The sequence below is a fragment of the Dipodomys merriami genome, unplaced genomic scaffold, assembly GCF_024711535.1.
Source record: "Dipodomys merriami isolate MVZ:Mamm:240054 unplaced genomic scaffold, mDipMer1.0.p SCAF_10, whole genome shotgun sequence".
Lineage (NCBI taxonomy): Eukaryota > Metazoa > Chordata > Mammalia > Rodentia > Heteromyidae > Dipodomys > Dipodomys merriami.
In genome coordinates, this window is record NW_027202271.1 from 27,674,239 (window position 1) to 27,696,853 (window position 22,615).

General features: G+C 36.7%; 1 protein-coding gene across 15 annotated transcripts in view; it reads right to left on the reverse strand.

Annotated features, from left to right (window-relative positions):
* Window positions 1-22,615, reverse strand: part of Grip1 (glutamate receptor interacting protein 1) — a 620,737-nt gene that overhangs the window by 148,497 nt on the left and 449,625 nt on the right. For 13 of the 15 annotated variants that reach the window (XM_069988240.1, XM_069988213.1, XM_069988286.1 and 10 more), the window contains one exon: window positions 19,389-19,469. The exons of the other annotated variants lie outside the window; for them this stretch is intronic. In XM_069988240.1, coding sequence (XP_069844341.1) covers window positions 19,389-19,469 — 81 coding nt within the window. The remainder of the gene's footprint in view (window positions 1-19,388; window positions 19,470-22,615) is intronic. 15 annotated transcript variants of the gene reach the window in all.

The window sequence follows — 22,615 nt, forward strand, 5'->3', positions numbered from 1 at the left end:
TTTTTCCAAAATCAAGTATTTAATGATTAGAATTTCCTACTAAGCCTCCTAAGGGTAAAATTTAAAAGCAAGTTATTTTGTTTTCCTGAGTCTTGGTTTCCTTATCTCTAAAATTAGGATGTGAATAATACTTATTTCATAGTGTGTTTGAAGATCAAGTGACAAAAATTTCATAAAGAACTTCTAATAGCATTTACTACATAGTAAGTGTTAAATTTATGAGCCATGACATTACTGTTGATATTGTTATTTGGATGTTGTAAGATTTGACGTATGCACGTTGTCAGTCTTCAGATGTACTTTAATTGTTTTAAACAGAAGACAACATAATTAATGTTGGTAGTTGTGGAGTCACAGACAATTTGGAGAATGTAATGAAAATTGTGGACCCTTAATCCAGAAAAAAAAACTTACATATAATTTCAGATGAACTCATTCTTAAGTAGAAACTTCTGGAGTTCATCCAAGAAATCTACTTCAGAAACTCAGACCCAGAGAATCATACTTGGACAACATAACAATGATGATTATTATTTTAATAGAATTAATTTAATAATTATTATATAACTGTGTGCATATTAGGTAGGGGTAATGCAAAAGCAGATAGTGCTATCAGACATATATCCTCATGCAGTTATCTAATAATCTAAATGAAAACATGATGTACCATATCAGGAAGTGGCTCATATACTTCTTGTATTGTAGAGCAGGCAGTGGACATTTAGCTTTAAAAGTCCATAAGGATCAGAAAAATAGTTCAGGGAAGGAGGCTTAGTAATTTATTTGTATCAAGAGCCCAAGAAATTCTCCTTTGAGAAAACTCACCATCTGTGATATTTCCTTGTAAGTGCTTGTAGTCCCATTGAAATTGTGGACATGATTGATAAATTTAAGCAATTGGCCCAGCTAACTTTGAAGTTATTCTTTACCTTCCCTTAAGGATGTTACTTACAGCTATGTGTGCAGTTTTGATCAAAAATATTTTTGAGCATCTGTAATTGCCAGACTGTGCTAGGGTTAACACTTCAAAGACCAATATTCATCACCTCTACTTTTCATACTCTAGATGTTTAAGACAAATGTTAATTTGAATGAAGTGTGGTTAGCATGACTGGAAGCATGAAATAAAAGTCATAGCCCAATCTGCAGTACTGGGAAGTCTTCTGTAGACTCTCTCTCTCTCTGTATATTTAATGATAAAAATTAAATATAATAGGTAATAGTAAGAGAAAGATGTTAACAAAAATTACTCAGAGCGGGGCGCCAGTGGCTCATGCCTGTAATCCTAGCTACTCAGGAGGCTGAGATCTGAGGATCACAGTTCAAAGCCAGCCCGGGCAGGAAAGTCAGTGAAACTTTTATCTCCAATGAAACCACAGAAAACTGGAAGTGGCGCTGTAGCTCAAGTGGTAGAGTGCTAGCCTTGAGCTGAAGAGCTGAGGGACAGTACCCAGGCCTAGAGTTCAAGCCCCACGACCGAAAAAAAAAAACCCTCAGAAATTAATGTAATATTGTTGGTGAATCATTTATTTTTTATGTCTTTTGGCATATTCTTTTTTGATCAGTAGTATATGTTTTATGATTATATACTCTGGTCTGGGAGCTCAACTGAACAAGAGATGGAAGACATGTACTGTAGAGTTGGGTGAGTGAGGAGAACGGGAGGTGAAGAGAGACCCTGAGACAGACAGATATGAGGTCTGCATTATGGCTATTGAGTTGTAGTCTCAGTGAATTAGGTAATTTAGCTAATGTCCAAGATTGAGGACTAAAGGCCTCTGTGCTGTTGCTTCTTGAAAGGTAACCAAAAGGACTGTGCTAATCACATTCTTGTGTTGGAAAAAATGGAAAGGATACATTCTTCAACCAAAAACAAGACTTCTTAAAATAATCTGTAAATGCGGAATTTAAACACACACTTATTTGGTTTCCTCCTTCCATGAATAATCTAGCACATGTTAGATTACCTGACTGAAAAGAAAAGTAAAATAACAAATCCTTGCTATATCTCAAGATTTTCCATTGCTTTAAAACACTTCATGCCTTTTAAAATGTTTTCATGTCCATTATCTAATTTAACTTTCAGAACAACTCTATGAAGATAACAGTCCCATTTTATGGATTGGGGAAATTTAATCTTGGAAATTAAAGTTCTTTTCTTCAGTGGAATGTTATATCTATTTTAAATACATGGAATTTCCTCTTCATATAATATAATGAAATGCATTTTCAGAGTCCTCATAAAGTAACTAAACAATGGACATAGAATGCATAGATGCAATGTTACTGAGAAAAAGATTAAATATGAGTTTAGTTTCGGCAGACTCCAAGCCACTAAAGGTATCAGTAAATCAACGACTTTCATTTTGTTACAGATGCTTATACGTCAGGGATATTTTATTTGACTTCCCATATTTTATGAGACTTGATCCATTTCACACAAAAGAACAGATGGAAAACTAATAGTACAATACTGCAGATACCTAAAAGACAGGCACCAACGGAGCCTTGCAGACTTTCCTTGGAGAATCTAGGCATCCAGCCCCAGTTATAATTTCATTACAACCCTACTGAAACCCAATAGGATTCTGAATAGAGCAGGCCATATCAATGTCCAAACCAATGACAATTTTCACACTCTACTTTTGACATTTTCTATACTAATAAGAAGTGGCATTATCTTTTGGTTTTTGCCCTGGTGCCTAGCCATTTTCTTCTGCTCCACAACTGTATTCTTTCTTGTCCCTTGAAAGCATTGTTTCCATACAATATAATCAGTGATGATTATCCAAACAGAGGTTTAGTTGAGGGACAAGGGCTTGAAAACCATTTGCAAATGGTTCATGAGGCCCAGGGGAAAAAACAACCATATTTCCTTGGGCAAGTCCCTAAATCATCACTTTTCCTCAATCTCTGAATGTAAAATGAGAGAACTTCACTAGAGGGTTAAAAAAATCACTATACTTCACTGCCTTCAAGATGTTATTATTTACAAAGCACATTTATTGTACTTACCACTAAAAAAGACTGCTGTCACCTAAATTACAACATAATTACACTAAATTTTTTAAAAAAATTATTAAATAACATACATGAGATGAGGAAAATATAAGTGGACTGAATCTGTTAAGGTATTCCTACAACTTTTTCACACCCACTTCTGAACCAGTGTCACTGATGTCCACATTTTCTACATGATACTACATTCTGGGCATTCAGAACCCTTGGTGATGTAGCATTGCCCAGCCAGTGCCCACTAACTTTATCTTGGGTTTTCCTTCAAATTGGTAATGCTCATTGGCAAGTTCTGATTCTTTTACTTCCTTGATTTCATGGAAAAGAGTCAGGAGAACTTTTTAGAGGAGGCGTAATACTTACTTACATGGTCCTTAATGGTTTATTTCCTGAAACTTCAAAAGATCGCATTTGTCCAATGATATGACCAAGAATTGCAACGAAGTAAGAATTTACACAGGCAAGGATAATGACATGACAGATATTATAAGTTTAAGAACAACTGCAAAATGAGTCCTGGCTTCCTAGTTGTTACAAGATGGAGGCAGCAGTTGAGTGGGTCTTATGATATCTGGAATATGTTGTGCTTCTCCAAATTCCAAGCTCAACTCAAGATTTTTATTTTGAAGGAGACAAAATGGACAGAACCCTGTTTCTAGACCCATCTTCAACTATTCTTCTCTACCTACTCTCTTGTTTCTCTGGATATGATTTTGAAAATATTTCTACTGCTGAAAGATAAATGTGAACCTTTGTCACCTAGCATGTATAGTCTTGCCCAGCTCTGTGATAATAATGTACAGGTTAAACTACTGACAGATTTCTGAGAATTTCTCTGGTAGAGTCTTCTTCCAAAGTCTTGGGAGAGATCCTAGAAATAAATTCACAATATTGCATGATATTATCTTACTTCAAAAAGGTACTTTTAAAAATTTTTCTCAAATTATATTAACTTAGTAACACAGCAGTAGCTCATGCCTGTAATCTATTAAGGAAGCTGAAATCCAGAGGATCAAGTTTCAAGGCCATCTGGAGCAAAAAAAAAAAAAAAAAGTCTGATACTGTCTCTGAAATAACTAGCAAAGATTGGGGCTGGTGGTGTGGTTTAAGTTGTAGAGTGCCAACTGGATGAGCAAGTTCATCAAGCAAGAGGCCCTGAGTTCAAACCCTGGTACTGAGAAAAGTTGTTTAAATAATTTTACATCTCTATAACACCTAAGTTGATTGGTAGAGCCATACAAGTCCGAAATCCAGGATCCTCAAGATGAAAATGACAGAGATTTCCAAGGTCAGTCAACTTGCCTAAGGACCATCTGCTTTAATTCTAAATTTAGCTTTCTTTCAACAACAACAGTGGTTAGCATAAATTGTTTTGGCTTGACCAGGTTGCCAACATGACTTGTATAATTTTTTTAAAAAATCGAATAGAAAAGTTTACAACTTTTTCCTTTTACTCCTTGAATGTAAATATGAAATAGTAAAACAAAATGTCTTTCAAATGCAGATGTGAAAGTCACTTTCACACAATGCATAAAAGAATATTTTCCAATTTATATTGCATTAGCTGCCTGTCAAACCCTCGTTTGGGAGGCCACACTAGTTCCAGAGAATAATAATATTATCTTGAAACTCTGGAGAAATATATCTTCCTGAATAGCAAAAGGAAAACAGTTACTCTCTTTTGTTTCTTTTTATTAAATCTTTGTTCAACTCAGAGAAATATGCACACAGAGCAATATATTTTTCTCATATCTAAAATCTGGATACATAATTTTTAAAAACATATTACCACAATTCTTTATTTTTTCTATCACATATTTTCCTTTAACAGATTCATTCTCTAGTCTGAATACAGTATGCACTCTTGTTATCAGCATGAACAGAAGGAAGGATCATCTCTCTTTAATACCACGTGGCTTACCACTGCCTTTAAAACCCATTAAAGAATACCTCACCCAGCCCACAAAAGCACTACAATAATTGCTTCTCTTACCTAGGTGAAAAAGGACATATCTGTCATGAAAAGAAGTACAGAAGCAATTAACACCTCAATACTCTACTGGGAAATTGCTTAAATTAAAGAAATAACAGAGATGCTTCATGGTTATTATATTTCTAATATTTAGTTATTAGCACAGTTGTAGAATTTCTCTTATTTTCATATTCCCATGTATCCTCCCCAGCCCAGCAGAGCCAGGAGCAGATGTATGTCCAACATAGGGCATAGTTCGCTGTTCACATAGGACATATAGTTCTTGGGTTACGTTTTTAAGAGGTTAAATGCAAAACTGGGGCTAGTATAGCTATTCATCAACTTAACATGCTTGACTCTGTGCATTTAAATCAATAACTTTTCTGGCCTGAGGAAACGTTCTCTGGATTCTGTGCTGCCATCCAGGAACTGCCTTGTCCATCCAAGATTTCCAAGGCTGGCTGCTAAACAAGAAGTTTCTATTTACCAAGCTCTTTATATGCACTGCAGAGGCAAACACACGGACCAAGGAATAAATCAGATGGGTAAAAATCCTTGTATGCCAGCAGCAAGATCTAGAGAACCCAGAAGTTCAATTTGTCATTTCTCCCTTTTCTAGGAGATGTTAGATGGCCTATTTATGTGAGTCTGGAAACACAAATATGGTTAGGATTTTCAGAGACTCACCCACAGTAAGCAGAGCCTTTACCTCCTTTCTATAGGAAGAAACCTGCAAATCACAGTAGAGAGAAGAGTATTTCCATTCTTATTCTCTGCCCCAGCCCCAATTCTATTTATTTTATGAAGGACCAGAACAACTTAGAATTCTCAGAAAAATATCAGATAGAATGCTGCGGTTCTTATTTTTACAAGGTGAGATCAGGAAGTATGAAAATACAGCATATAAGAAGAAACTCAGCAATGAACCTGGACAGATGTGGTGTGACCTCTTCCAGGAGGAAGGCAGTTCATTTACTTTCCTTAACAACTTGACAAAAGCACAAGATGATCTTAAGATTTATCTGATTTAAGACTTACCTCCATGTGCCTATACTCATTACACAGTTGCTGTCTGAAAACCCTACCTATATAAGTCACCAATACAATCAGGAAGCTTCAATGGACAGCTATTATGAAACACTTCACATGACTGACTTGATATGTTGTAGGAGACATTGTGGGGTAAATCTTCCGTGATCTTAACACTTGACACTCTATTCTCAAGCACTGTCTCTACCAAAAGGTAGGGACATGCCAGTGACTTGTACATAAGCAGCAGAATATGCCAAGGTTCCAGATGAATGCTATTAAAAGTACAGCTGATTATGCATACAGGCTACAATGTCCATTGTCTGTGACTGGTTGTGAGGAAGCAAGCAGACATGTTAGGACCACAGGCTGCTTCTGGAAGACAGCAATCACGGAATTCTGCCAACAACCTGAGCGAGCTTGGGAGCAAAGCTTTTTTCCAAGTTAAGCCTCAAAGGACACAATGATTTATAGCTTTGTAAGACCCTAGAGAGGGAAGATAAGCTATACCTAATACTTTGATACACAGAAGTGGAGATAACACACCTGTGTGTTTTTAAACTGCCAAGTGTGTGGTAATATTGTTTCACTGCAATAGGTAACTAATAGAGATGCTTTATGTGGGCTAATTTATATAATCCTCATTATACCCTCATTTTACACAACGGGAAAGCTGAAGCATGAAACTTAAGCAACCAAGCAAAGCAGGCTAATTCCAGGGTCTCTTCCTAAACAGTAAGCTGTTCTGCTTTTCTGTGCTTCTTAGAAAGTTTTACTTTGAGTTGCTTCTTAAGATGATATCCTATAACTTAACCCAATAGCATGAGGCAGACATCTGAATGCAAGTGGAGTGGGATAAATGAAGTGGGCAGTGAGTAACCCGATCAGGAGCATGTGGATATGAAATGGGGTGGAGAGCAACAAGTGCTTCCTCTTTGTATTCACAGGTCACACAAAATATGTCTGTGGGCTGCCCTCCACGGGGAAGAAGATGATGCTGACTGACAACTGTTGGTATGAGTTCTATTTGGCCTCTATGATCACTGAGAATACATTGAACCCATTTCCATATGATCTGAAGTATGTGAAACCATTAAAATAATTTAGTTTCCAAATCTTCTGTTTTTTCCTCACACAAATTACTGGTGAGATCCTCAGATTTTTGTTGCTCTATTTTTGCAGATGGTCTTCTTGCACATGTATGAAGGTTGTTGGTTGTGCACAGTATAAGCTGGCAGAGATGCCTCCTTCTCTTCTTGTTTGTAGGGATGTGTCTGACATGTGAACCAGGATGTAGTTCTAGCAGGCAGCTCCATCCAATATACTAATATTCCTTCTTGTCATGGTAGATTTAAAATCTTACTCTTTGTAAAGATCTCTCATAATAGCATGTAGGCCGGATTGAGTATTCTGAGCTCAAATTGTGTGCCTTTGAAATGCACTGAGAATGATATCCCAAGCCTACAAACTAGAGTTCATGGGTGGGAAGCAAGGTTCCTTATGGGACTACCATAGGGTTCTTGGCTTTGGCACAGCAATGCTTGTAATTCATAACATCTGTTGAATGCTTGTCAAATTTGTGGCTCATTCAACCACTTAGAAGAGTTGCTAATATATATGATGGTCAGGAAGAGAGCCTATTTCCATCAATTTGGAAAGATGGCTTGAATCATTCCACAGCGATATACAGAGCTGAAAGATGAGACACCTTGAGTAAGGTGATCCTAACTCAAATAGATTCAGGCAACTTACTGAAATCTCTGTGAACTTTAATATCTTCTTCCACAAGACTGGGATCATTTTGCCTTTTTGAATAAATAAGAGTGAATAATTTCTGTTATGTTAAATATGTCTAACAATTGTTAATATTCTTTTTTCTTCTCATTTGACTAGCAGGAATAAAAATGAATAAATGTGCACACAACCGAACAAAAGCTGTAGAACTGTTCAGGGTCATAAGGAATGTCAGTCAAGGGAGGAAAGCTAGCTCAGAAGAGGAATTCACAAGAGCGAGATCTGTAACTATTAGTTACTAGCAAGTACAACATAAACAAGCACTACTTTGCAAAAATGCAGTCTTACGCTACACTAACAAATACCTCCTGATCTGAAGGCAATGGTTTCCTTGTATGCTGTTCTTTATGGAACAGTTGAAGGAAAGGTTCAGTTTGGGATGCCATACTTAGCTAAAGCTCATCAGAAAGCTGAGAAAGACTACCGGATGTGGCAGGAAATAAAACACATTTTACTTGGTTTAACAACAACTCTAGGAAGAGATGGTAGGTGGCTTCAAGTATTTAAATAGTGAAGTTCAGAAATATTAGAATGCCATTGGCATAAGGAATACTTAACAGGCAGAGATACACAGAAGTAAGGCTACCTTGTAATATAGGAAGTTTCTATTTTTAAAATACTGAAGCAAAGGAAGCTGGATATGGAGTTTTTAATACTTGAAAGCAGGACACAGAGGAATAAGTGTATATATGCATGTGTGTGTGGTAGATTTTATTAGAGAAAGATGGGCTCAAATGGTAGAATGCCAATTGAACTCAGCAAGGCCCTGGGTTCAATATCAAATATCCTCCCCCCACCAAAAAAAAAAAAAAAAAGAAAAAAACACCAGTGTACAAAGAAAGATCAATAAAAGTTCTACAAATTCCTCTCTGTCATTCTATCTCATCCTTTTGTAAGGTAGGATGATAATATTGATGACACTATAAAATAGTTGATAGAAGAGAAAAATATTTAATTCAACAAACATGGGCTATGCCAAGCTATGAATTTTTAATAAGGAAGAACTCTTCTTTTAAGGGACTATAGCCTTAAAAAAAGAAGTAAATCTACAATCTGGGAAAACAATTGCAGAGCAACTTGAAACAGAATGAATTTGCCCAAAGCTTTAATAACATCTGAAAAATATTTGGGATTCATAAAAATAAATGCTTGTGGTAAGGAGTAGTGCGACCATTCCCAATGGGAATGGAACATGAAATGTGAGGATGACAGGGGGTGTCAACATTAGAAGGCTGAGTCTGCTTTATCCCTTTTTGATTGGAGGAGACAGGGATTGTGAGAGAGAAGAGTGTTATATTTAGTTGAGGATGAACTTCACTGCAGGGTAATCCTGGGACACGGTCGTAGGTAATCTACTTTTGCTGTCTTTGAAAAGATACCTCCCCTTGTCTGGGGTAGGGGGAGACATCCCTCCTCCCTCATACTCTCCGTGAGTGAGTTCACCTCTTCTTCTACCAAGAATGTGAGCAATTAGAAGAGACTCCCATGTCTCCTCAGCAGGAGCTTTGCTACCTTTCTGCTTATCTTCCTGCAGACACTGGCTGGCGTGGAAGACCTCCCTCTAGCTTCTTCAAAGGCTTTGTCTTTGCTTTAATTTCCTCTCCTTCCTTCAGCACTCTCCCACTCCCCATCAGCACAGAAACCTATTGTCTCCTTTCCTATGTGCACTGGGTGGGTAGACAGATGGACAGACAGATTTATAGGTAGGTTGGGAGGTAGGTAGGTAGATAGATAGATAGATAGATAGATAGATAGATAGATAGATAGATAGATAGATAGATAGATAGATAGATAGATAGATATAGATAGATAGATAGATAGATGGAAAAGTAAATAGAGATGGGTGGATGCATGAATATTTGACTCTGTTTTTCTGTCTTAAGTGACACATAGCTCTTAAATGGGATTCCAGGGTACCATATTCTTCTGGCTGTCTACCTACCTCATGCTCTGTTTCTCCATGTCTTTGGCTGAGTCTTCCCTGACTTCTGAGGGAAGCTCAGAGCTTGGACCATGTCCTAGTCTGCCTGTACTATCTAGACAATTTTACTATTCCCAAGCTGCAAAAGCATCTTTGGGTTCATGGCTCTAGAATTTCTATCTTCAACCCATCTCTCCTCTGAGCTCCCAACTCTTGTCCTCCACTGACCATTTCATTCATTGTCCATTGTTTTCTACTTCCATAAATGACACCATTGTTTACCTGGATGTTAAGAATAGAAACCTTCATAATCACCTCAGCTCCTTTCTTTTCTCTTCCCACATCTAATATGTCCATAAATTCTTTGGGTTATTTCTTTCTCTCATTTCTTTCTCTTATTTACTTCTACCTCTAACCTTATTTCATATATATATATATATATACATACACACACTATATATATATATATGTGAGTGTTTCTTGTAAAAATATTGTACAGAGGGGTTACAGTTACATGAGTAAGGTAATGAGTACATTGTACATTTCCTATTGAGCATTGTTATCCCCTCCTTTGTTTTTCCCCTACCATCCCTTCCCTCCCTACTTCCCCAACCCCCCCCCCACCCCCAAAGTTGTAAAGTTCTTTTTCAACATAGTATCTTGTACATCTCATTGTTACAATGGGTCAACCTGTATCCTTATTTCAGCATTTTGTTATTTCCCTTCCCCTCCCCAAATTAGAAAATTGTATATACAAGATGCAGGGCACTGGAATCAAATACACTGAAAACAGGTTATACTGTGGTAACCCCATTTCTTAATACATATACTTTAAGAGTTTGATAACCATTTACTATTTCCACTCCAACTGATCTAGAACATCACCATTTCCTGTCTGAAATGTGATAATACCTGATAAGTGGTCTCCTGCCCCTTTAAAATCTATTTTCCATATAGTATCGAAAGATGGTTAAAACAAAACCATAAGTGTTCATGCCTGCAGTGACTTCCTATAATACTTACAATGAACTCCAAGGTCTTATTGTAATCCACAAACTGTACAGGAACCCCATCTCTTTCTTAAAATTTCATCTCTTACCATTCTCACCTTTGCTTCTCTCTTCCTGGCCATTATGAATCTCTCTCCAAAAGCCAAGCTCTTGTTCTGACCTTGCTTGGTGTTCTCTTTACCTAGAACCATCTTTCTCCAGATTATGATACATATCTCATTTTAGCCTCATTCTTAAGACTCCTACAGGAGTCTCGGCTTTCTTTTCAAACACATGGTCCCTACCTTTCTTTTTCGACTATTCTCAACTCATATGCTAAAGTCCATATATTGTCCTTGGCATAACCTGACATTATACTGGACATTTTTATGATAGAATTTAATTGAGTGTCTGACTTGTCCACTAGCATGCCAATTCTAGAAATAAGAGGTTCACAGTCCCGGTTAAACATCTATATTCCTAGCTTCTAGGACAGTACCCATCTCTCAGTGGGTGCTGGAGAGCTGCACGTTGAGTGACTGTAGGGTCAGTGATTCTGATGAACACACAGAATCACAAAGTGGGAAGAAATAAGTTTTAGTTATTAGATAGTTAGGGAGCAAGAAAAGAATTGGCTAGAGGAATAAATGAACAACATGGTGAAGAATTTACTAGTGAAAAGTGGGAGATGAATGTATAGCGGCTTACAGTACACAGACAAAGCATGAAAGCACCATCTATAGTCAAATTCCTAAAGAGAATCAAGAGAGCTACCAACTACTACAAGTCCTTCCACTCAAGACTTGAAAAAGAAATCTCCACAGCATCTGTTTGACATGTAGCACACTAGTTTTATAAATATGCAAGAATCATTGATTTTATATATGTAAGTATTTAAATATAAATAGATATGTAAGTTTGTACATACATGCTTACATAGTATTCCGTGAACTCACACTCATAATGGGAGATACACATGGGCTGATTTTAGAAAGCTCTTTACAAAGTTAAATGCTCCAACACAGCACAGAGGGATTCATTTCATGTATGTAGTATAATCTTAAGGTTTTGCATTGTTCCACAGTTTTAAGAAGGAAATATATAGTATACAGTTAAAGTGATACTAGTTTCAGAACAAGTATTCAGAGGACTTCTTGTACCATTTTATTTTTTTTTTCCTTGAATTGCAAGTTCTGAAAATCACAAATGTGTAGAATAAATTAGAGGACAGCCTGAAGCACTGTGTTTTATTTCCTACTTCCTCTTACCTGTCAGCCAGCCACAGAAAAAATGGTATGAGTGAGTTCTAGGACCCAAACCCAATATTCATCTGTCCACCGCTGGTCCTAGGCACCAGTCACTGCGGACTGAGAAGTATTAACGTGCCTTGGAAGCCAGAGGCTACCGTATCTCACACTTTCGGGATACTACTGGGAAGAAGCTCCATTGGTCTCTAAAAGTCAAGGTCTCAACATCTCATTCTCAGTTCAAAGTCTCCCTACCATTTTCTCCTTCACTCAGTGCTCAAGACTGATGAACAGTTCATACTGATCCAAGTGCAACTAATTTCCTCGCCTTGTGATCTTACAAATAAATGCCTTTAGCTCTCAGCACTTCAATCTGCTCATCTGCAAAAGGGAAATTAAAACATGTATATTTCCTGGAGTTGTTGTAAGGAAGAATTGAAATGTTATGCCTAACAATTGTGAGTTTAGTATTTGTGATGAGGCATGCAGTGAGTAGAAATAGCTATTTTCATAAATACCTATAACTCTCCTCTTCCCATCTTTTCTCTGTTTCTCCTCCTCCATATTGGTTTAGACTTATGATCATTCCCTAAGATCTGTGATAATATTCAGTGTCTTCTTTTTCTTTAGGTACTTCTTTCCATTTTTTGTTTTTTAGCAGAATGCCTTCCACTCCCACTTTAAATGGCCTGTTTCTGCATCATAAATCAACAACTACTTATTGATGTACTAATAAAGTGCATAGTGCTGGGATTCTCAAAGTCATTTCTTCTGAGAAGAATCACATTGCAAGTCAGCATTTTCTAAAGCATGCTGGATATATATTAATGGATGACAGATGATTTGAAGGGACACATAACCTTAGTTGAAAACATTTTAAATTTATATTAGAAAAATAAAGTTAGCACATTAATTCCTACATATGAAAGATTAAGAGAAAATTAAGGAAAAAAAGCCAATTTAAATCTACTAAATTATATTAATTATAGTACAAATGGAGCAAGCATAGGTATGTAATACAATTATGTACATGGCATATTGAGTGACTGAAATTTTGGAAGCTGTTTAACTCATTTAAGGCTGACAGTCCTCAAGCCTACAGTAAACTATAAGATATTTATTCACATTCCCTATGTCCATTAAGCAATACAACTTTCACGCAGTCTAATTCCCTAAAGTAATTTAATTTTAGTTGCCTTTTTTTTCAGAATTAAAGACTGAGCTCAGGGCCTTGCATGTGACATCAAGTGCTCTTTCACTAGGCTAAATCGCCAACCCCTGAATTCACTTAATTTAAAATCCCTGAACTGAAGGTCTCTCTAACCTGAAAAGGGGAAGAATTAATTTTTCTTCAGTGTAAAAGCTATGGAAGGGTAAACTTCCTGTAGCTTTTGGCCATGTATGCTCAAGCCTTCTTGTAAATATGTCTCAGACACTAGGAGTTGTGCTTATTATCATCAGAGTTTCTGCATGCCTCAAATGACACTACTCCTGTAACACTGAGGTCTTGGGAAACATCAAGATACAGTTCTAAGTAATTACAAACAATTTACCCTAATTTGAATATTGGAGGACACTGCTGTTGAAAAGTCACATGTCTGTGAGTATGTCAACTTATTGTATTTTAACCATATATACTAAAGCACAAGAGAAGTTAAAATGTGGTAGACTGTCCCATTTCTGAATCACTAATGAAAGCAATAGCACGGAACACAAAAATCTAGCTTCTCCTTCCACCCAGAACTGTTTGAAGAGGACTTAGTGTGTACCCACCCCTGTCACCCAGCAAACTGGATCAGCTCTCTGGAGGACACCCTTATTGTGCACTTGCCAAGAAAAGTAATAAGCTCTAGTTTGTACTGCTCCACTTATAGACTTCAGAAAGATTTTACACATGTTTTGGCCCTTTCCTAGAACAGAAGGGTTGAGTAAAATCACTCTCATATCGTCAATTTTTATGTTCAATGTATTCCAACTTTCTCTTCAGGTGTTAGGGGACTACAGATTATTTTCTGCTTAAACAGAAACAAATGAGACAGGAGAGATCTCTGGCTTTTAATAGTCTTTGGTTTCTAACTGACCTATATTTCATTCATTAGTTTGGGCAGCAGACAAATTCCTTAGAAATGTCACATTTGGTGCAGCCTCAAGGTCATTGTGAACATAGACTGCAATTTACCACAGTCAGAAAACATGTGGTAGACAGAGTCTGTGTGGTGCTTTTGTCTAGGTAGTTTATTGGCCACAAGCCCACATACTCTTTCCAGAGAAAACTGCCTGATGGTCTTTGTTTTTCATTCATTCTACAAGCATTGATTGAACACCTAACAATTGCTAAACACTATTCTATGCACTGGAGCTAAACTAGTGAACAAGATATACACAATACCTGCCTTCATGTAGTTTATCTAAGGGCTAGGAAAGAAAATGACTATGTATTTATGAGTTAATTTCAGATGGTGATAAGCACCACAGGAAAAAATTCAAATAGAGGAGTGGAAGAACTGTAGATACTTTTGCTGTGCCACCAATAATCTTGACTTTATGATCTTACAAATGTCTAGCTAAAGAACTAAGATAATATAGCTCCTTTCTTAAACACTGTAGCTGTAACACCTGCAAACATTTTTGGCAGTGATTTTCTTCTTGCTGATGGTGATCCACATTTTGCCCCATTGGGATCCTTATAGGAATGCAGGCAAGTCTGACTATGAAGCAGAAGTACTTGTTGCAGAAGTTTGATACTTCCTGATCCTGGACATGTCTTGACTTAATAGCTTGAGCACCCTATGTAGTAAGTCTAATATTTCGTTTTCCATCTGGGATATTCCCTCCTCCTCCCCTTGCTCCAAGAGGCTCAAGTAGAGTGCTGAAGTAGAATCTGTCTATCAAATCAGGGAACATTCTCATCATAGGCCTGAATATTGGAATAGCTATAAAATCCTAGTATAAAACTCATAGTAGATATCTGCTCTAATACAGAAAATGTAGCTCAGTGAAGCATTAGACTGTGTATAGAATAGTGACAGGAAAATGCAGAACATAAAGGGAGGGCAGAATGTCCAAAATTCTTATCCTCTTCCTTTAATGTAAGGTTGCCAGTTTTCTGTGATGTCATGACATGGAATTGTTTTTCCAGGTTTTAATTTTCCAATAGATATTGACGATTCCTGCATGTATTCTAACAGGTTGACTATAACAGCTTAGGTTACTAGGCATTTCAAACTGTCAGCTTCATTTTTTAAAATTACTTCCCCCCATAAATGTCTAGATATGACAATCAAGAAAAACTCAGCTCAAACTCACTCTATTATGATCAAACTGAAAATGTCATTTCTAATATTCCAAGAAGGGAAATCTTTCCTACACATTTTTTGTGACTTTAGTCTGGATACAGATAATTTTCCTGGTACAGCAAGGTTTGAAAACATACTAGCTATGAGCACTTCCTATCTTCCAGTATTTGTCAGTGGCCCCAAATTGTTTGTCATGGCAAACATAAGCAAAGAAAGATACCTTGTACAGAAAGAGGAGGCAAGTCACATCAATCTATGTTAACTTTAAGAGACATTGGACTCTAACACAAAAACACTGGAGACACATGATTAAATATCACATTTCTGAGTAGGAAAAACAAGAATTTATTATAAAATCTGTAAAACCCAATGTCTGGATACTTTAGTAATCAAACTTCAAATTACTAATAATCTGTTAAATTTTACAATAAAAAATGTACAAAAAAGCATTAGATCAAACCTAAAAAAAGAAAGTTTATATACAGTACTTCAAACTACATTTATATGTGCAATTTGTCTATGAAAAAAATGGACAGAAATAACGTTGAAAATGCATTCTTAATACCTTTTTTATAAATATTTCATCATTTGAGATATTTATTATTTTTTTCTGCCTATGTGGTGCTGAGGAATCGAACCCAGGGCCTCATGAATGCAAGGCAAGCGCTCTACCACTGAGCCACCTTCCCAGCCCATTCTTAATACTTTTTTTGGGGAGGGGGGTAGGTCCGGTCGTGGGGCTTGAACTCTGGGCCTGGGCGCTGTCCCTCAGCTCTTCAGCTCAAGGCTAGCGCTCTACCACTTGAGCCACAGCGCCACTTCTGGCTTTTTTCTTTTTGCTTATGTGGTGCTGAGGAATCGAACCCAGGGCCTCGAGCATGCAAGACAAGTGCTCTACCACTGAGCCACCTTCCCAGCCCCCATTCTTAATACTTTTAAGAGAATATGAAGTCTCTAACTTAAACTCCTGTATCAGAGAAATGTATGTCATTGTTTTTCACTATTGTCAATGAAAAATTTCCAAAAGTTTACGGTAGATGAAAAGATTTTTTTTAACATTTTATGCCATAATAGACATGATTAAAATGACAAATTTCCAAATAGCATTAATAATTCATTTTTCCTTTATCCAAAGCAAATGTACTTTTCTCCTAAGACATGTTTAATCCATCTTCCTTTCTTTTGGAAAAGAAAAGGAGGGAGATGAAAAGATTTATGATTGGAACTGGCATTCAACAAAAGGTACACATTAAGTTTGTGATTTATTATAAAATAATTGCTACAATAATTCTGAGTTTAGATAGTGGTATTGGATTTTATATGAACAAAGAACAAATTTATATTTCTGTTAATATTCAAGGTAACCTTGTTTGTATATAATTGCTAAAAGTTACTGTTTATTATACCCTAGAAATAATGGAGCCCATGTTAACATTTATTTTAAATCTATGTATATCTATATAAATATCTGCTTCAGGAAGCACCGGATCTACATTTGTAAAATAAGTTTTAAAGACCAACTTACATTGTGGTAACATTTGGATAGACAAGTTTAAGAAACCCTTGCTACCTATGTTCTTCCTTCTGTATGATCCCTCCCCATCTCCCAAAGCAAGCATTAGTAGGACAAGAAAGGGAAAATTGCCATTTTGAATCACTGTGAGTAGGGCTTTGAGGGACATAAAGATAAAGCTGTGGTCCTTGGAGGTTTTAGCCTCTGTGTGTTGGCTTGCTTTTCAATAGCTGGGGCATTTTAATTGCCCTGATCTAGTTTGGAAGGTACCTCTGTACATCAGGAAAGGGTGGATGGGTCAGGCTTTTCTTTAGGCCTTCTTTACTTTGGTACTCTTCTCTCTAAATCCACTTATACATGCTCTCATAGGGGTAATAATATTTGGCGGGGCAAGTTAGATTGAGAGGCACAGCAGAATGAGACAAAAGCCATCCACCTGTATCTGGTTCTTCCAGCTCTATGTGGTTCAATGCTGTCTATTAGACTAGTTTAGGGTTTTTTAGCCCAAACTCCAGCAAACCATAGAGAGCATATATTTACAGGCCCATTTCCTCTGCATTTCTCCCTCTATCATGGGCTTTGGAGGAATGGAGAGCGGCATGGTAGGAAACTGGTCATGACTTCTGGATTCGATTTTTCTTTGATGTAAGTGACTTCTTAGCCAGGGTTCTGGGAGCACGCCTTTACTTTGGTCAGCACATGCATTTTTTAGGTACTTTTCAGTAAGGTGGTAAAGATCAGAAATTTAAGAGTCAGTAAATCAGTCAAGAAGCAGTTCCTAAGAAGTGTGTTCATTTTCCCTTTAAGAAAATATTAAATAACAATCCACTATTAACCACTGTAGTTTCTTAGCCCTCTGATGGGTACAGTCTTTTCCTTGAGCTGTTTTAAATAATTGAGAAGACCTTGAAGACATTTGTTTTCTCTGGCCATTTAAACAATCCATGCAGTTTATTAAAATTTTTTTGGAACGTTAAAAATCTGATAAATGGAAGAATAAAACATAAAATTCTACAATGAAGAATTTCTTGTGTGTTATAAGCTAAGGATTATGGTTAGCCTCTTTGTTCCCTTAATATGTAAGTTGAAAAACAATGTCGTGACTTTAGCCTGGTGTTCTATTATGTGCTCTAATTTAGTATGTAACACTAGAGAACCCTTGAAAGGAAAACATAAGTAATGAGCAGGCAGGGGGTCTTGATTATTCTCACATGAGGAAGTGAGGGGTTTCTTGCCTTCCTAGCAGAGGGATGCAGAGTACTAGCTAGCATACAGAAATGAAGAGGCATTGATAGACAAGTGACATTCTCGACCTTCAAACCCCGGGCACTTGCTTACTGCTGACAAGGAGAAAGCAGAGAACACAGCCCAAAGCTGACTGCAAGAGTTTTCCTAAACGTGACCAGCACTAAGAATGATGTTTTGTAAGATGAAATAGAAGAAATCTCAGCACCGAGTAATGCCATCTAATTACAGAATTCAAATTACTTTAGAATATTCAAAGCACCCAAACAAGGATGGACAACATCTGCATATTCTGTTCCTAAGCCAAGTATGTTCAGAATAAATCTAAGCTTTCAGAATAAGAGTAAAAATAACTACATGTAATTCTTATAAAAACAAGAATCATGAAAAAAGTTCATGTTCATAAACTGGACTTACCTTGCTTTTTCTTCAAATGGAGAATTCCCCTTCACTAGACCGATTTGCCAACCCATTCATTTTAACTCAGAAGACATCGATTTGGTTCTTTTGAATTGCTGAAATGGCTAGCTCTAAAATTTCATATCCAAGCTTCGGCTGTATTCACTTTACTTACACAAACATCGTATTTTATTTCATAAATCTTTAAACATGTTAGTGCTTTTAACCCTGTTCTTAAGCACCATTACTTCCATAAGGGGCTTTTTCATAAATCATGTAGCTGAGACCAAACTCAAATAATATTCTGAATTTTCTTACCCTCTTGGTTTGAAAACTTAAAGATGCTTTAGTGCTATTGGCAAACTCAAAGCTTCAAGAGATTAAAGTTTTGGAGTGGAGACATTTTAAGATATTTCTCCAAATATTTTGTTGGGAAAAACACCGACACCATTCATTGTATTATAACCATCGGAATCACATCTGCCTAAGGAAAGAAAGTCCCCGAATTTTACAAGAGCTGGCCAGTGGAAGAAAACCTAAGTTTGAAGAAGAAGAGAAGAAAGGGGAACATTTCCATTCCACATGCAGGATCTGCTACTGCAATTCTGAACCCCTTTGTTCTGCAGGGTATCTCAGGAAATAAATAGATGCTGCCATGCAAGTTTATCCCGCTGGAAACAGAGGTGAGAGTAAGTAAGTGAGTGAAAGCTGATTTTAAATTCAAGTCTTTTCACAAAGGATTTTGTTATGTTGGGTTACAAGATGGATTCTCACAAGTTGCCAAGCTTTTCTGAAGTCTGTTTTTATTTTTATTTTTTAACTATTGTTTGAACAAATGTGTAGAATGCAGTCTGTGCTCTCGGAGATAGCATGATTTTTAGTAATCAGGGGGGAATTATTTAGGATCAACAGATAATAGGATTCAGAAGTTAGTAAAATAGCTGAAAAATCCAACAGTCAGGTCTAACCTGGAATGCTCTGTCTCCTCACAGCCAATGATCCATCAGGCGGCTTTGTCTGGCTGGCGGATTTAGTGTAGGGACTCTCATCTGCAAAGGTACAATGAAGGGTTTGGTTAATTTCCATCCAGTTTCTAGCACAGTGAAGATCTTTAATGGATTGTAATCCTTCTGCCAGAGAGAGGTGATGGGATACAGTGAAAGAGCTGGTAGACCTAAGTCCTAAACTGAGCTGTGGGGCAAGTCTGAAAAATCAGTTTCTCCCCCTATAAGAGAAATAACGTTCTCATTAATTCTTAGAGTTGTCAGGATCAAAAAAAAACTATAATGGATGAGAAGACATTTATAAAGTGGCAAGAAGTGTAAATAATAGTACACAAATTACTTGCCTGCTTACATTCATTGATAAATAAGTATCAATGAATATGTATAAAAGGAAGACAAAGAGGAAATAAAATGGGTGAGTGAGCGCTAAGAATAATTAATCAGATAGAAGAACAAAGGCAGTGAAATGCAGTATTTCAGATAAGCAGATGACAGAACATTAGTATTGCAGGAAAAGAAAGGCAGAGTTAGTTTCTCTTGGGAGTGTGAACTGGCATCTGGGGAAAAGCCAAAGGAGAGGGTCACTCAGAGGTAACACCAGAGAAGGCAGGTTGAGAATAGGGAAGGAAGGATGGTTTGGCAAAAAGAAGATGTACATTCCAATGAGCTGATTGGCCCTCATTTAAAAAGAGATGAAAATAAGCTGCAGAACAATACAAAGTGCAACTGAAAAGGCAGAGGCCTAGAGCTCAGTGAGAGATGGCACGAAGTAACAAGATCATAGAGGAAATGGGTCCATCAAATTATAATTGATTTTTTTCCTTTAGGATTTCATCCGACTTGGACTACAGAAACAGTGATTTGGGAAGGCAAGTATGAGGGTTAATATAGGAAGAAATACTTTTTTCTAATTTGGATGGTGGTATTTGTATATGGTAAGAGATTTCTGAGTAACAACCTGTAATATTCCAAGAACAGCATGTAAATGGCTTGTGCAAACGTAATGTAACAATTACCACACATATTTGGTCATACTAGATGACCCAAACATCACTTTGGCAATGCTATAAGATATTTGATAGTGCTGATCTTGTTTTAACAGAAAACTATTAACAGACCTAAAAACCCTATAGACATGGCAAATTATTAAATACAACAAAGATTCAACTCAATAAGGCTTTATCGTCCAAGAACTGAGAACATTAATTCTCTCACTAAGCAGTATGTGCTTCAATATTGAGGAATTTATTTCCTCTCTAACACGTACTTCTGTTTGAAATGATTTATAATTTCTTCATAAAATGAACAAGGTCTTTATAAGTAATAGCAAAAAGAAAAGATTCACACTGCTGTAAACTGCAATTAACTTAAAAAAGTCTCATGTTTACATTCCATTTGTCACACAATTCTTTATATTCTCTGCAAAAACCCCCAGCAACTCTCAGATACCAAAATAATCAACATCACATTATCATAGTTGCTTTTGAAGCAGTTTCTTAGGTCTTCAACTATCTTATTTGCAAACATAATTTTGAGTACAATTAAAAACCACAAACCAAAATCTAAGTTGTACATGAGAAAAGTCTCATGATTCTCATAGGAGTAATTGAGTGTTCTTCTCACAGAGTTAATGTAATAATCAGGCTACGCATTATATAGCACCGATTAAAATAAACTGGCACAGTGTAAAAATCTGAGATTCTTCACAAGATTACTTTGAAAGTACTTTTCATTTCATTACCCACAACTTAGAAACCATATTCATGATTATAGAGCAGGGATCCAAGTGAGACAAGTCGCAACAACCAGGTTCATAGTTGGAAGCATGGAAATGTAAAAGCCTTCCTCAGTTTTCAGTTTGTCAAGGTTACAGCCTTTCGTTAAATCAAGTACAGAGATTTTTTTCCCTCTAAACAAGCAAAAAGAGATTTACCCAGGAGGTTTGGGTTACCTGCCCTTTATTTAAAGGAGATATATCTTTAGAAATTTATCGTTTGCTTAACAGTAGTCAACGCTGATAAAATGGTTCTCTCATTTATATTTGAAAACAGTTTTCCTCATTTAGAGTTAGATTGTCTAGTTACACTCATCCTTAAAAGGTTGAAACTGAATTATAGATGGCCACCTGGCCAGGATTTCTGTCACCATCCTCCAAATCCACTATGACCCTCTGTAGCAAGAGTGCCCTTCCCAACATAGAAGAAAGTAAATAATCACCTAGAGACCAAAAGGTGTATTAGTCAAAGGATCAGACTGAAATAAGTTCAGTATTATCTAAGAATAGTTTGCTGAAGTCAATCACGGTAAGAGCAATAATTCTTAACAGAAGCGGAGCAGACATGCAATAACACAGCACACATCAAGGAGAGCAGAGCAATAGAGAAGTATGGCATAATTTAACCTTTATTTTTTAGAAAAGTTTCCCAAAGAATATCTTCTTAAACACAGAAGAGACATTGTGAGCTTTTTCTTAAAAGCTATGCATCACAGAGAAGATGTCAGCCCTATAAGTCAATTCTTGTTTCAACCCTTACTTAAAAACAAAAATTGAAGAAGACCTTGAATGCATCAGCAGTTGATGGCTCAACAATAGAATACTAAAGGACAAAAATGTCCAGGGTTTATTTTTAGTCCTTCCCAGAAAGTCATGGAAACCAATGCAAGCAGCTATCGTGGTCTGCTGGTGTGTCCCTTAAGCAGATTTAAAGACAAATTCCTATAATTTTATAAGAGATGATCTATTCTTTGATTTTGTGATTGGTACTTAGGCCTACAGAGATATAGAAGAATACGTATTAAAAGTGAGTCAAGACTCAATTTATTGTGTTCTTATTCCCATGTACCTTTTGATCTTATTCCTCATGGATAGACAAGATTTTCAGAGGTCACCGTCTCACACGTGACTTATCAGATCAGTATACAACCAGACCTTCTCAGCAGAGACCTTACAGGAGAACTATATGGAACAGTTATTGCAGCTCTTTTTCTGTGTCTAAATATCATTCTCCCTTCCTCTTCATCTTTTGTTTTGCCTAAAGAATACTTCAAAATGGTAACATAAAAACAATATGATCAGCTTCACTTACATTTTTTTCTTTTTTGAGACAGAATCTTGCTATGTTCCTGAGACTGGCCTAGAACTAGGTATATAGGTCATAATTACCTGGAACGCATGATCAGTCCCTCAGCCT